The sequence below is a fragment of the Juglans microcarpa x Juglans regia genome, chromosome 2D, assembly GCF_004785595.1.
Source record: "Juglans microcarpa x Juglans regia isolate MS1-56 chromosome 2D, Jm3101_v1.0, whole genome shotgun sequence".
Classification (NCBI taxonomy): Eukaryota; Viridiplantae; Streptophyta; class Magnoliopsida; order Fagales; family Juglandaceae; genus Juglans; species Juglans microcarpa x Juglans regia.
Genome location: NC_054596.1, coordinates 34,116,591 through 34,132,280, shown reverse-complemented (window position 1 = coordinate 34,132,280; position 15,690 = coordinate 34,116,591). Strand labels below are relative to the sequence as shown.

At 37.5% G+C, this 15,690-nt stretch overlaps 1 protein-coding gene across 1 annotated transcript; it reads left to right on the top strand.

Moving 5' to 3' along the window:
* The first annotated feature begins 3,871 nt into the window (after positions 1-3,871).
* On the top strand, positions 3,872-12,258 carry LOC121250149 (casein kinase 1-like protein 1). Its single transcript, XM_041149102.1, has 14 exons — positions 3,872-4,346; positions 4,436-4,476; positions 6,804-6,873; positions 7,010-7,158; positions 7,253-7,348; positions 7,434-7,504; positions 9,530-9,591; positions 9,714-9,777; positions 9,857-9,941; positions 10,026-10,152; positions 10,305-10,387; positions 10,456-10,519; positions 10,872-11,014; positions 11,493-12,258. The coding sequence occupies exons 1-14, from the start codon at positions 4,271-4,273 to the stop codon at positions 11,760-11,762; spliced, it is 1,401 nt and encodes a 466-aa protein (XP_041005036.1). The 5' UTR covers positions 3,872-4,270; the 3' UTR covers positions 11,763-12,258.
* Positions 12,259-15,690: the final 3,432 nt, after the last annotated feature.

Genomic DNA, 15,690 nt, shown 5'->3' with positions numbered 1-15,690 from the left:
GCCGCCTCCATCTCCATTTCGTTTTCAACCTTCTTCGTCTTCAAGTGAATTAAGCCCATCAACAAGAGAAACTCATCCCACCAAGTACCAAGGGAAACCCATAAATTAAAAAATAAAGCTGCCTCCATCTCCATTTCGTCTTCAACCTTCTTCGTCTTCAAGCAAATTAAACCTATCACCAAGAGAAACCCATAAATTAAAAAATAAAGCCGCCTCCATCTCCATTTCATCTTCAACCTTCTTCGTCTTCAAGTAAATTAAACTCATCACCAAGAGAAACCCATTCAGAAACCAGTTTGTCTTCAAGCCAGAGAAACCCATCCCACCAAAGAGAAAACCAGTTTGTCTTCAAGTCTCCATCCATCCCACAACAAATAGACCCATTTTGAGAAACCCACCCTTCCCTTCGCCTCCCCTTCAAGCCTCCATTCCAGTTCGAGAAACCCACCCTTTTAGTTACAGATAATTGCAAATAATAATAAACTCAAGGTTTCAGATAAATGCAAAAACACAATTTTTGCAATTAAGGTAACTTGCTAGAATCATTCTTATTGACTTTGTACCATTTTTTTTCAAAGATTACAAGTAGAGATACACTATTATTTAATATAATATGATAGGATGGGTGTAGTCGATCATCAGGTAAGAAAGGTTGAATTAAAGAATGTTAACCAAATAATCGCAAGGAATTTTAATAACTTGGTGCCTTACAAATATACTGGAATCATTTCTCTCATTTTTCTCCCACTCCTAGTCTTACTTTGTTCTTATTTCTAAAACTCTGCCTTATCTTCTTCATAGCTCTTTTTAATTATTGGATAAATCTATTTTCGGATATTTTTGGATCTAGAATTTCTAGTTTTAGGGACAAAAAAAAAAAAAAAAATTCTAGTTCTAGTTCTAGTGTGGGATCAACAAAAAAATTTCCTTTGTTTTTACCACAAAGGGAGATATAATAAATTTCTTTGTGAGATCAATGTCTTTTTATATGTTAAAATAAGAACAAATTTCTTGGACTTTCGCTACTTGAGGGATTAAGCATGAATAAACAAACTCCACCGTGCCCTGTTATCACATGCATCATAGGTTTTTCATTCAAAATAAACTAGAGCTTGTCCCAATATCACATAACACTAACACTAATTAGCTAAGAGTACTAAAGGCTGTGGCCATGGCTGAATGCCCGCTCAGTCAATCACAAATCCCCAACGACAGAAAAAATTACGGAAATGTACCTCTTGGACTGGAGGTCGGACGAAGCAGAGCCAGAAGACGGCATCAGAAATGTATCTCTTACCGCATAGACTGGATGCAGGTGGATGTCTGACGGACGAGTTGGAGGAAATGAAGGTAGGCTTTCATCGGGAGTTGGGGATTTTCGACTTCTAAAGAGGAAATGAGGAGCAGGGGAGGGAAGAGGGGGGGGGGAATGTTGGGCAGGAGACATGACTTTCCATAATTGTTTTTTTAATAAAAAAATTCTAAAACACGTGGCATGCCACGTATAGCGGGAAGCGAAAATTATATGTTTGAAAGTAACTATAGCACTGTCCATTTTTTTTCCTTTCTTTTTTGAAACTCTTTCATCTTCCCATTTCGTCTTCCCCCTCCAACCCCCGCACTTCGTCTTCCCTCCAATCCCCGACAGATTTGCTCCCCTCATTGGACCTCATCTTCAACTGGCACATTTTCGGCGCCGCCAACCTCACCTCATCTCCGACTAGCACTTTGGAGCCCCTCTGAATTTCGTCTCACCTCATCTCTGACTGGCATTTTGGAGCCCCTCTGCATTTCATCTCCCATCCAAAATCCCAGATTCGAGGGGTTTTGTTGCCTCTATATTTCAGAAATTCTATATTCCTCTGAATCTGCAAAGGAAAAACAAATAAAGAATGCCAAAACAAGCTTGTTTATCACTAACGCAGCCATGGAGAAGTCCTTCAAAATAGGAGCATTAATTCCAATACTGAGTTTGCAGCAAAGCCCTACACACCAAACCCTTCATAAATCTCAACCTGCTTCGGTGAATTGTTTGAGATCGTGTCAGAAAGCTTGGAATTTTTCTTTTGGGTTTTGGACCAATTTGAAAACTCAGTTGAATGTGGCGGTGTACTTGAATACTTCTCAAGAAGGAACTGATTGAACATTTTTTGGTAATATCTGTTGCTTCTGTTTCATCACTTTGATCCCTTTGATGGATTCTTTAAAACAATAGACACCAACTGCAGCATGCCCTTAATTTGTATGTAGTAAGTAAAATTTTCTTGATTCTTACATAGTTGCTGACAAAATGCTGGAGCATAACAGAAACGAGATTTTTAATTTCAAATTATTCAAATGTGTTATGTTATGAACAAATCATTATGCTTTAATCGAGTAGACCTTGTACTAGGAAAAAAAAATGCATAGAGATAAAATTAGAGGGGAGCGAATTTGTAATGGGTTGGAGGGGAAGACAAAATGGGAAGGAAAAAAAGGGGAAGAAAAAACGATAAAAAAAAAATGCAGAGAGTCGAAATGGAATGGGGATTTGGGAAGACGAAATGAAATGGGGAAAACGATGTGGGAAGAAAAAAAAAGGAAGCAAAAATTAAAGGAAAAAAAAGCATGCCACGATGGCATACTCACGTCAAGCGAGAAGTAGAAACGGGAAGGGGGAATGGTGGTTGTAGCATTACCCATTTAATTTTGCTTAAAAAATGCCAGTCTGCCCACTTGTTTGATGCAGGACCCGGGCAACGGTGCCGGGCCGGCCAAATGTGAAACCCGCCCAGCAACCTTAAATTCAACCATAATTAGTATTGTTCATCCGAGTTCTGGACTGGAAACCCGGATATATTTGGATAGGAACCCGGCTTTCAAAATCGAGTCGAAACCCGGATCGGGTTAACCCAGGTCAAGCCCAGGCCAAAATCCATATTGAAACCGATTTTTAAAAATCCAGAACCTGGGTTCAGGATTGCACCTGATTTTTTTTTTTTTTTAATCAAAGCCTACACATTATGAATTTTTTTTTATGAAAAAAAATGTTGATGCATCATTCAAACTCTATTTATTTAATTTTTTAAATCAAAACCTACATGTTCCTTGACTAACAATAAAAAGCCACGTGGAGAAGAAAGTAAAAAAAATAATAAAATGGATGATTTATTGGACATAATATGCATTTTTCTTTTGATTTTTTGTCCATTTATAGTTGCTAGAAAGGGAAAAAAAAGAAACATAAAATCATTCAAACTGAAAAAAAAAAAGTTCTGGGTTTAAAATCGGGTACTTGGACCGGGTGGTATACCTAGATTTTTTTCGAGCTAGAACCTGTAACTAGAACTTGAATAATATCCAGATTCCAGACTGGGTTGGAAAAAAACCCGGCCTGAATGAACATACCTAATCATAATTTTCATACTTTTCGGGTGTATTGGCCCATTGAATGCTTTTATTTTAAGAAAATGATAGGAATCCCGTTGGAGCTCCCGCTCCCTTTTTTTTTTTTTTTTTTTTTCTTTCCTTAGTGATTAAAAAAGTATTGTTTTATAATACTGTAAATTTTTTTATTTTTTTTAAATATTTAAAAATGTTACAAAAATGATGTTACAAAAAAAAAAAAAAAAAAAAAGAAAAGAGCGGCAGCTCCTGGAATCCCTAGCATTGTCCTTCATTTTTATGTTTTGATGGAAGCATTGTCCTTTATTTAAATATTTTTTTTATGGAAGCATTGTGCATTATTTTATATCACGTGACAGTGACTTCGGTTGGATTGATAGAGTCACGTGACACCAGACCCGACCTCGGCGCAAAAACTCTCGCTGTCCCTACATTCATCAGGTAGAAGTTAAACCACGCGTATGGAACACGCGTGGAGATGCATTTTTCCAAAACAGGAAAAAAGAATAAAAAAAATTAGTAAGAAACGAAGCATCTCTGAGAGAGAGAGAGAGAGAGAGAGGGAGAGATTGTGGTTGTTCAAAGTCTTTTGCTTCGGATTGGATCAAGTCCTAATATTACCACCACGATGCCAGAGAAAGAAAATCGTTCAACACATTTGTCTCTCACCTTTTTCCTGCCATTTCTGTTACCGAAACTTCTTTAACCAAACTCCCCAGAATCAATTTCCCCTCGCTTAATTTTTGAGCTTTTATCGGCGTTTTCAATTGAATTTTTGTATCCTTTTGGTGCAGAGTCTTGTGCTTTCTCGGCGTTATCATTTTTCCATATTAAAATTTGGTTTTTTGAAGTTTTAGCTAGGGTTTCGAAATTTTTCCTTGTGTAAATGGAGCATCGCGTTGGGAACAGGTTTCGGCTGGGCAGAAAGATCGGTAGCGGCTCGTTCGGGGAGATCTATCTCGGTCTGTTGTTGTCATGTTTTTATATTTTGGTTTATTGGGGGATAGTTTGGTGTTTCAGTGTGTAATCGGTTATTGAATTTGTGGTGCAGGTACTAATATTCAGACTAACGAAGACGTTGCGATTAAGCTTGTGAGTATTGCTCACCTGATACGCCTATAGAAATTTATGAATTGTGCAATTTGTTGCTTTTATCATATTTCATTTTGATACAATTTTTCCTTTTTGTTTCTATCATGGGGATGCAGAAGTTAATTTCTGCTGTATACAATTTTTTCTTTTTATTTTCGCTACCTTCGGAGAGTGTTATGGAATAGATTCTGTAGGTCTCCATTTCTTTCGAAATCATAACCACGGCTGTCACTCTCTCTTTCTTTCTTTTTTTTTTTTTTTTTTTTTTTTTTGAGGAAAAAGTGGATGTTGGGATTACACTTTTTTTAAAGGATGCAACGTGAAGTGTACAAGAAGTACACATCTACAAGGTGCAAAAAATACAAGAAAATCATTGAAGTTATGCCTGTTACAAGTGTATAGAAGCTGTCCTAAAGAAATGAGTGAGAAGGTTCTTAGCTCCTCTGGCACCTGTTCACGGTCCTCAAAGCTTTATCATTCATTTTCCTCGAAATAAACCATACGAGCCTTTTCCACACCGCTATGATATGGTGGCTGCCACCAAGCCTTCTTCAAGAATGAAAAATGTCCATTATTTTTTTGGGTATGAGACAACCCAAATCAACTCATCTGAAAAAGTCACCTCACAGAGCACTAGCAATCTCACAATGGAATAAAAGATGATTCATAGACTCCCTATTATTCTTGCACACATAGCACCAATCAACCATTACAATTATCTTTTTCTTTTCCAATAGTACAATGTGTCCTTTTTGGAGGTTATCAAAGGTGAGAATCTTGTCTAATGAGGATGTCCAGGCATAAAATGCAACTCTCAAGGGGTCATAATCCTATAAATAATCTCCACGGAAAGGGTTTGTTATTTTTTTTTATAGCTAATTGAAGATTTTATTAGTCCAAGTACACAACATATACAAGAGGAACAACTGACTAGAAACAGAAAGAGATTGAAATTATGAAAACCTGGCCAATAAAACCTATAGAGGCTGCCCAAAGGAACAAATTAGTACTCTTCAATTGTTGGTTCGTGATCCTCAAAACTTCTATCATTCAGTTCCCTCCAAATGCACCACACAAGATTGATAGGGATCATTTTGTACACTGCTGTTATTTTTGGGCTGCCACATATCTTCTAACTGGAACAAATGTATGCTTTCCTTTTGGGTATAATGCACCAATCCAACTATACCCAAAAAAGTCATTCCACAAGGCACTAGAAGTCTCATAATTGAGTAAAAGGTGGTTTATGGATTTCCCACTCTTTTTGTATGTTCAACAATTTCTCACAGTGATATGATGTTTCCTTAGGTTACTGATGGTTAGGATCTTCCTTAAGGAGGCTGTCGAAGCAAAAACAATTCTACAATTGGAGGCATTTTAACTCGCCAAATACCCTACCAGGGAAAGGAGCTACTATCTTGAGATACTAGAACCTTCTAGATTGAAAGAGTCTTATCGGATGGGGCCCACAGAGTCTTATCGGCCCCCCCACAATGTAATCTAGTGGAGTACAAAAGATTGAAAGACACTACAAAGGCATCCTCTTTGTCTTGACCCACTTTGAGAAAGCTACATTTCACCGAGTTGAGCCATTGGAGAACTCCAATAGATCAGCTACTGTTGCCTCCCAAGCACGCACAATACTATACACCTCTAGAGAGGATTCTTTGAGGGCCTTGTTTTCACACCATAGGTCATGATAGAATCTAATCATGGTGCCATCACCCACCTCCAATCTAGCATGACTGGAAAAAAACCCACTCCTGATATTTTTCCACAACCTCACCCCATAGGACCCATATTCCTCGGTAGAACACCATGGAAAGTGGTTGTTATTATGAGTACGGGCATTATTGGAAAAAACAGACGTTGAACACTGAACATCCTGCTTTTGAGATGTGGAGGGTTTAAATTCTTAGTATTACTTGGTTGGTATGCCCAACCCACCAGTTTTTTGGGCTTTTAACGTTATTCAGTGTCCATAAAAGCAGATATCTCCATCTTTTCATTGTGCTATTATTGAGTTTACATGGTCAATTTCTTCCCAAAAAAAAAAATCTAGTGAGAGAGGTTGAGCAACCTGGGTGATCATTTATCTTGGAGAGCTCAATTATTGTACCTAATTTTATGTTTTATTAGACAGAGTGAAAATTGGTAACCGATATTGTTATATCATCTGATTTGATACTTTTAACTGTGGATCACATGAGTTAAATCATGAATGTATGCCTTCATCATGCTCAAATATGTCTATCTTTATGTTTGCTACTTGAATGGCATTGGATCATCTTTGGTTCCCAAGACACTGATCTGTTTCTTACATCCAGGAAAATGTCAAGACAAAGCATCCTCAGCTGCTATATGAGTCAAAGTTATACAGAATCTTACAGGGAGGAAGTAATAAAACTTACTTTATCTTTCAATTGGTCATTTGTATTCTTCTGCCATTGGAATTGTTTTTCAAGTTTTTGTTTTCATTTTTTGGTTCATCCAATATTGAATTCTTATTGTAACTCAATTTTGGTTTTGGCAGCTGGAATTCCAAATGTGAGATGGTTTGGAGTGGAGGGAGACTATAATGTTTTGGTGATGGATTTGCTTGGACCCAGTCTTGAAGATCTTGTTAACTTCTGCAGTAGGAAGCTTTCTTTGAAGACAGTTCTTATGCTTGCAGATCAAATGGTAGATTCCATAGAGACTTTATGCATAATGTTTGATTAGTTCATATACTTCCCCGAAACTCATCTATCTGTTCCTTTTTTTCTGGTAACTTCAGATTAATCGTGTTGAATTTGTTCATTCTAAATCATTTCTGCATCGAGATATCAAGCCTGACAACTTTCTAATGGGCTTGGGAAGGCGTGCAAATCAGGTTTCTGTTCTAAATTTCATATTATATCTATATATTTCTTTCAGTATATTGCTTTTGAATGGTAATTACTACTTAAATCATGCAGGTGTACATCATTGATTTTGGTCTGGCAAAGAAATATAGAGACAGTTCAACCCATCAACACATTCCTTACAGGTGAGAGGAATAATTGTGTGTTTGGTTTGCTGTGTCTTTAAGGGGGAGCCTTTTAACTCTAACAGCATGCATAAGTTATCTTCATCCAAAGCTTTTATGTGCTCCTTTGGTTTAGTTTCTTGATTTAGTTCCAATCCCTACAGTTGTCTACACTTGCAAGGAGGTGTCTACACTTGCAAGGAGGGGAAATAGTGACACAAAATAAGTGGGTGAACTTGAGAGAGTACTTTTGTGCACTCCTTAGATAAACACATCCTCTTTCAACTTGTTAATCTACGTCTCACTTTCTCAGTAAGTAATATGACTTCTTTAAAATCGCAATCAAATTACATAGGAAGTATACTATAAATACACTCATCTTGAAGGAGGGAAAAAATAGGAAATCATGAAAATTAAGTCCGTTAAGGTCTCTAGAGGCTGTCCATAGGAAGAGAGTACTCTCTTGTGTAAACAAACTTGAGCATAGGATGTAATACTCCCTTCCCAATTAGGTTAGGAGTACTGCTCTACTTTCCACAGCACCAAGTAATAAGAGTTCCCTAAGTATTAAAACCTCAAAAGAATAAAATGTAACAAATCAAATATATCTAATTTTAAGCAAAAATGAGTCTAATTTAAGTAGCATATCATACATTAAAATATTGTTAAAGACGTTTTCCTTTTAAGAATTTTTGAAAGCACCTTTAACATCACATGGACAATGTTAGAAAAAACAACATTTATCTTTAGCCTCATATAATGGTCAACACATTAACCCTTGTGTGCCTAGGTTATGCACAAGGGAAATTACTTCTTTTGTTAGATACAAAACATCTTTAGATGACTACTTCTCAATGACCTGCACATCCACCCCTCTAGCTTTGGTACCATCACATTCTCAATGGCCAAATATTAAAACTTGTAATGCATTTATTCTTAACTCTTTCTTTCATTTCTTTAGTTTCTCATAACTTTCATAGCCGGAGTCTTTTCATGACTTTCCAAATCACGAGATTTCTCATAGCTTTCATAGCATAGACATATGTATAGCACATATTTCACATCAAAGCATTTGCAGACTGTAACTTTCATGTTTACCAATAAAAAATAAAAAACCGTTTGCAGACTAACTTTCATAACGTACCATATAATAGTGCATAACAAGGGGGTTTACAAGAGAAGGCTAATGGCATAAAGCTTAGAAATAGAAAACATAACATTTTAGCTTCAACATCAACGGATGCTTACTCACCTCCTTGAGTTGTAAAATGGCAACACTTTCTTAGCAACCTGAGGTAATAAGCTATGTACTAAGGGAAGAGCTAAGTGGTACAATATGTCCACTTGAATTTCGAATGTATGGATTGAGTTCTTGCACCTTCTTGTGGTTGTTTTAGGTTTCTGAGTCAGAAAAATTAGGAAAGAATTGGTACTGTTACAAAAGGACCAAATTTCCAATTTTGATGCAATTTCGCCTGAAAAGTCACCTTTGCTTGTTTTAGAGGTTTCCCAGCAACTTGCAGCCTCTAGGGCTCTTTTCTCTGGTTTGATGTTGGCTGTTTGGTGTGTCTAGAGAATAGGAAAGATGGCTCAAGTAATGCTAGCACTTTGGACTTCGATCTTGGAATAACATCTTAAAACTTTACTTTCAAGTGTTGCAGCAAGGAAAGAACAAGAAGTCATCTTCTTAGCAATAGGTTTTGAAGGATATAAGCAAGGTCTACAGGTCTATTTTCGAGATATCTGAAGAGAACACTTGATGGAAAGACCACGGGTTCTCTTACCTCAGAGGTGTGCCTCGGAAGCACCTTAAATAAGTCACTTTGCTGGGTTTTTGGGTGAAAGCTTGAAGAAAATAGGTGGTTTACATATATAAAAAAAAGGTGGTTATAGGAGTGGCAGATTGCCAGAGACTAAGGTTTCATTTAACTTCTTTTCCGGGGGTTCATGGCAACCTGTGCTAACACGCATGAACATGGCCAATCCCTTGTCAACATGTAATTATGGCAACCCAAATGTTGATTGTACTTTTCATTGGTACTGCAGAGAAAACAAGAATTTGACTGGAACTGCTAGATATGCAAGTATGAACACTCACCTTGGTATAGGTATGCTTTCCCTTATCATTTTGCACTTGGTTCTCTTTCTAATGAGTGGCCTTTCCAGTTAAATGTCCCTTCTGGATTTTCTTATAATGGTTCTTTGTTTCCTGATGTTTTGAACTTGATAGAACAAAGCCGGAGGGATGATTTAGAATCCCTTGGATATGTCCTTATGTACTTCTTGAGAGGAAGGTGATTGTTGGTCCTTGTTGTTCCTTTGATTATTGCATTGGTTTCTGCAATTAATTACCTATTCCTCTTTTCTCTTTAGCCTTCCTTGGCAGGGACTGAAAGCAGGAACTAAGAAACAGAAGTATGACAAAATTAGTGAAAAGAAAGTTTCTACCTCAATTGAGGTTTGTTGTTTGTAAATAGTGGCAGCCTATTCTATATGTCCAGCTTCTGCAAGTTGTAAATGTTGTACCTAATGCTTCTTTCAGGCCTTGTGTCGGGGGTATCCAACAGAATTTGCATCATACTTCCACTATTGTCGCTCCTTACGATTTGATGACAAACCGGATTATGCTTATCTGAAAAGAATATTTCGTGACCTTTTTATCCGTGAAGGTTAGAAATTTATTTTCTTTAAACCACATTTCCTTCGACTTTCACACATTTATTTTTGCAAGGTGAAAGCCGGTATCAGATAACTTGTCTGAAAGTTGTATTGAATAGCATCAGTATTTCAGCTTCTCATTACTCTCTTTTATTCTGTACAGGCTTCCAGTTCGATTATGTATTTGATTGGACCATTTTGAAGTATCAGCAATCACAGCTGGCCACTCCCCCAGTCCGTGCCATTGTATGTGATTTGTATTCTTGTCTTTTCATCAGCATTAAATGTATTTTGTAATACCATGCTTTTGTTAGGGTGCTGGTGCTGGAACGAGTGCTGGAATGCCCACTGCCATTGCCAATGCTGATAGACAGACAGGTATTTTCCTAGCGTTGCTTCTTACTTTGATACTATTTTTTATTTTTTCAATGAATACATAGGTATTAATAACCTCATTCTTTTGTAGTATTAATAACCTCATTCTTTTGTATAGTTTCTTAAGTGGTGATTGTGTTGATAGATTCTCACTTATCATTTGCTTACTTGCTATAAGGATATATCTGGCGTCTTCTTTTAATCATTTTTAACTCCTATTACTTTCCTCCTGTCGCTTTTTATAATACCAACTTTCTGACATCTGGTCATATTCACCCAAACTGTAAAAAAAGCTGCATAAGTCTTGAACATAAGCTTGGGGTTTATGCTGCTTACTTCTCTTATTTTGTTACAGGTGGGGAGGCTGGACGAGCAGCTGGCTTGTCTCCAATGGATTCTTCACGAAGGAGAATATCAGGACCTGCTTTGAATTCCGGAACTTTTACAAGGCAGAGAAGTCCACTTGTTAATGATTCAGCCATTTCGAACAATGTTGTGGTGAGTTGATCAGAATGTGTGTTGTGTCTTAAGTCAAGAGTGTTTTTTATTTTTATTTGTTTTTTGTTTCTTATAGGTTTCATGACCTTCTTTGATTTTCATCTGATCCTTATCTAACTTGGATAGTTCCCTATTGCTATTTATGTTCAGTGAGACCTTTTAAAACTTAGCAAAATGGCATAAGCCTTTCTACACCCCCTCCCCCCCCCCCCCCCCCCTCTTTCTCTTTTGTTCTCTGAATTACATAATAGGTTGCTGCCGAGTTATCCCCCGTGGCAGTGTGGCAGTTGCTTAATTTTCCCAAATTGTTTCATTAAGTCATCTTACCATCTTCATTTTTTTTTTTTTTTGGTTGGCACTTCCCACTTCGGATATAGGCATGGAATATGATATAGCATGATTTTCCTTGTAAAGTTGTCCTGCCCCTTTTGTCACGTTCTATCTTGAAACTAATGCACATTATTCTTGGACCATGCAGTTATCAAACTCCAATAATTTGGGATTGCCAAGTGGATCATCAAGACGAGCTGTTTCTAGCAGCCGTGATGCATTTGTTGAGAGTGAGTCAGATCCCAGTCAATCTCGTACTACTGAGGCGAGCCCTGGAGCAGCGCACAGAATTTCAAGTGGGCAAAGGAATTTACCAGTTGGATCTTCAGATCCCAGGCGTACACCGACTGGGAGAAATACCTCACGGAACTATGAAGGTGCTCTCAGGGGCATCGGGACCCTGCAGTTAGACAATTGATGAGTGCTTATCTTGGTGCACTCTTGTAAAGCACGAATTCTAGTATGCTATTATGCTGCAGTAGGAATAGGTTTGCTGGGAGTTGAGTTGTGATGGAGGTTGGAGTTGTGAGTTGTTGGGACTTGAAACGCGGGGGATTCTGGGTTTGGATGCCAGCTTAAACCAGACGTTGAATCCGTTGTGAAAAGTAGAGGTTCATCTGAACTTACCCCAGGCACGGCTGTCTATATAAAGCTCAGGCTATGTTCACATGACTTCCCTATCCTGGCTAACAACTATTCAACTTTTAATCCCTGATGATGTCTTGATTTAATGATGTCTTGCAATGTTTCTCCAGCTTGTTGGAGATTGGCCTATGTGTTCATATTCCTCTTTAGGTTCTTTCTTCTTCTTGGTTCTTTTTCTTTGCTCTTATTTTTTCCAATTTTTTTTTATACACGTTATGCTGAGCACAATTACTTTAATTTTGAGCCGTTCCTGTGTTTTCCCGATTCAATTTGAACCTTTTTTTGTTTTTTTTTTTTTTATTCCTTTTTCAAATAGCTATTTTTTGTTATTTTATTTTATTTTATTTTGATGGACATATATGTATATATCCTTTGAGTTGCTCAACATTTGTAATTTGTAATTCTTTTATTTTTTTGTCTTTCCTCACTCTCCATACTTGCTATTATTGTAGTATTTGTAGCATGAATAATCCCTTTGTGCATTAAGTTGTTTTAGCTGACGAGAGAATAGTGTTTCTTTTTTCATAGCTTCCAATTTCCATAAAATTCATTCAAATATGTCTTCTTATAATTTTGTGAATAACAATGAAATGATTTGAGGGAAGATTTTTTAATTGGATTTGGGGTAAGGAGAAACAAAAAATGGAATAAAAATATTATAAAGTTAAAAATTTGTTTGAATATAATTTTTAATATTATTTTTGTTTTGAGATTTGTGAAAGTTGTATTGATTTTTGTGTTTGAATAATGATTAGATAATGATTATATTAAAAATTTGAAAATTTGAAATTGGAAAATATTTTGTTTGAGTGATGTTTGTGAATAAAATTAGAGCAGTGTTATATGTACTTCAATTTTACTTGCAAAAAATTTATAAATACTTATTTTGTCAGTTTTCTTTAGAACTTTAAATTTTATGATTTTCAAAATATTAATAGCTAATGCATGGACAAGTAATTTTTTTTAAGTATAATTAGCATTTTTCATAAAATTACGAGAAGTTTTGAAGATTTTGAGAATTAGATATTCCTTAAAATCTTGTGTCCTAATGGTTGTGATTTTGTCAATTTCTTAGCTTTAGATTGCAACTAGTCACAAACGCTGCATGGTAGCGAAATTGTTAAAAGTTATATATAATGATAAATAATATTCAACCTTCTTTAGAACTGGTTTTTTTTTTTTTTAATTTTTTTTTAATTTTTTAATTTATTCTATTAAATGAATTTGAAGCTTTTGACTTTATGGATAAATATAGAGATATGGTATGAAAGCTATGCTTATGGTAAGTAAGTATATGAGTTAATATTAGGAGTGTGCAAAATTTCGAGAATTTCGACTCCTCTGACCTCCGCTCCGACGCTGACTCCGACAGAGTCGGAGTTATTGGAATTCGGAGTCGGAATTCAGAGTAGCTCCGAATAGTTATTCGGAGTCGGAGTCGGAGCTCCTTGTAGCTCTGACTCTGAATTTTTTTTTAAACCCAGCTGTAAAACGACGTCGTTTTACAGCTGGGTTTAAAAAAAAATTATTGAACGACACCGTTCCACTTAATATGGAACGGCGTCGTTTCATATGTCTTCCTTCTTCATACGTTCCCCCCTTCTTCAGTTCTTCTTCTTCCTTCTTCAGTTCTTCTTCCTTCTCCTTTCTCTCTCGCGTCTCCCGTCCTAGTGACTGAACCAGTGAACTGTGAAGCCGTCCTCATGTCTTGTGTCTTTCTTGCCAGCATGTCGCCGTTCGTCGTTGCTCCTCCGTGCCTCGTTGCTCTTCTGTTCAGCTTCCACCTACGATGAGTCCTAAATTTATGAGCCTTAAATTTCATTCAAGCACGTCTCTTATGAATTGGAGCTAGCAGTTGTGATTCTTGTGAATTTGTTGTATTGAATATTCAATATAGTCCCAACACGGCGCTCAAAACCCTAAATTTTACATTGTATTGCAGACTTGCGCTCGACAACTTGTTGTATTGAACATTGGCTCGAGCGAGGTATCGAGCGCATGTTGTATTGAACATTGGCTCGAGCAATATGTCGAGCGGAAGTCGAGCGAACCTCTCTGGAAGAGTTCTGCTCGAGAGCCACGTCGAGCGCAGGTCGAGCGAACCTCTCTGGATGGATTCTGCTCGCACGTCGACGTGCGTCGACGTGCGCTCTGGATGAGTTCTGCTCGAGCTCCACTTCGAGCGCAAGTCGAGCGAACCTCTCTGGATGGGTTCCGCTGAGTCGAGCGCACGTCAACCGAACCTTGATGTAATAATACATCGATACAATAATATATTATAATACAATAATACATGTCCTATTGTATAATACAATAGCCTAGTTTATTTTTAAACTAATTTTTTGCTTCTAATTTAATTTTTTCAGCTTCATTGATTGTGATATGGATCCTAGATATAGTGGAGATGATCGTCCACAAGGGGATGTGGCGGATGCCAATGCTACAACTCCTATACCGGCGGGTACTTCCACCCCTAGAGCCACATCTAGGGCAGCTACATCTAGAGCAACTACATCTTGTGCGAGTAGTCGACTCCCACTCCCAGTTGATATAGAGGATGAGGATATGTTCAACGAAGAGGAGGAGATGGCCATTGAGCAAGATCAACCACCACGACCTTCTAAAAAGAGGTCGTGGACATGAGAGCATTTCACTAAAATTCCTGGTGAAATTGCGAACCCAGTAGCAAGATGCCATTACTGTGGATCACTTTGTGGATGCCATTCGAAGAAGCAAGGTACCAGTGTATTAATAACACATCTAAATGGTTGTCAACGATATAAGATAGCGAAGGGATTGCAAGCCACTGATCAGACCAACCTCAGTTACCAAACTTCTACAGCCACTGATGGTACACAGACTAAGAAATTGGTCATCCCTCAATAGAGTGGGAAGATGTTGAGGGACATGCTTGCAGAGATGATAATTACTGATGAGATACCATTTACCACAGTCGAGAAAAGAGGCTTTTGAAAGTTTCTAAATTTTGTTGAGCCACGATTTCCCATTCTATCACGGTATACAGTGAAGCGAGATTGTATGAAGAGGCATGCGAAGGACAATGAGGAGATGAGGAAGATGTTTATTACCACTGGCCAAAGAGTGTCTTTTACGACTGACACATGGACTTCTATATAGAACGTCTGCTACATGTGTATCACAGCACACTACATTGACAGTGAGTGGATTTTGCATAAAAAAATTATTGGTTTTAAAGAAATTGTGGATCATAAAGGTGCATCCATTGGGGCGAAGATGGATGATTGTTTAAAGGACTGAGAAATTTGAAAAGTGCTGTGTATTACAATTGACAATGCCAGTGCGAATGAAACAGCAATTGATTGGTTTAAGCGGAACACGAAGGTGAGAGATGATGTCATTCGGGCCCACGAGTTTATTCACGTTCGATGTTGTGCTCATATCATTAACCTCATAGTTGTTGAGGGATTAAAAGAGGTTCATGATTCCATAACCCGAATCCGCAACATTGTACGATATGTGAGGGTTCCCCTCAAAGGCTTGCCAAGTTTAAGGCAATAGCAGAAGATCTGAAGATTGAATGTTCTAGTATGTTGTGCTTGGACGTTCCGACTCGATGGAATTTACATACATGATGTTGGATGTAGCATAGAAGTACCAAAAAGCATTCGAGCGGATGGAGGTCGAGGATGGGGGCCTGAGGTATGCTTTGTTGGAGCCAG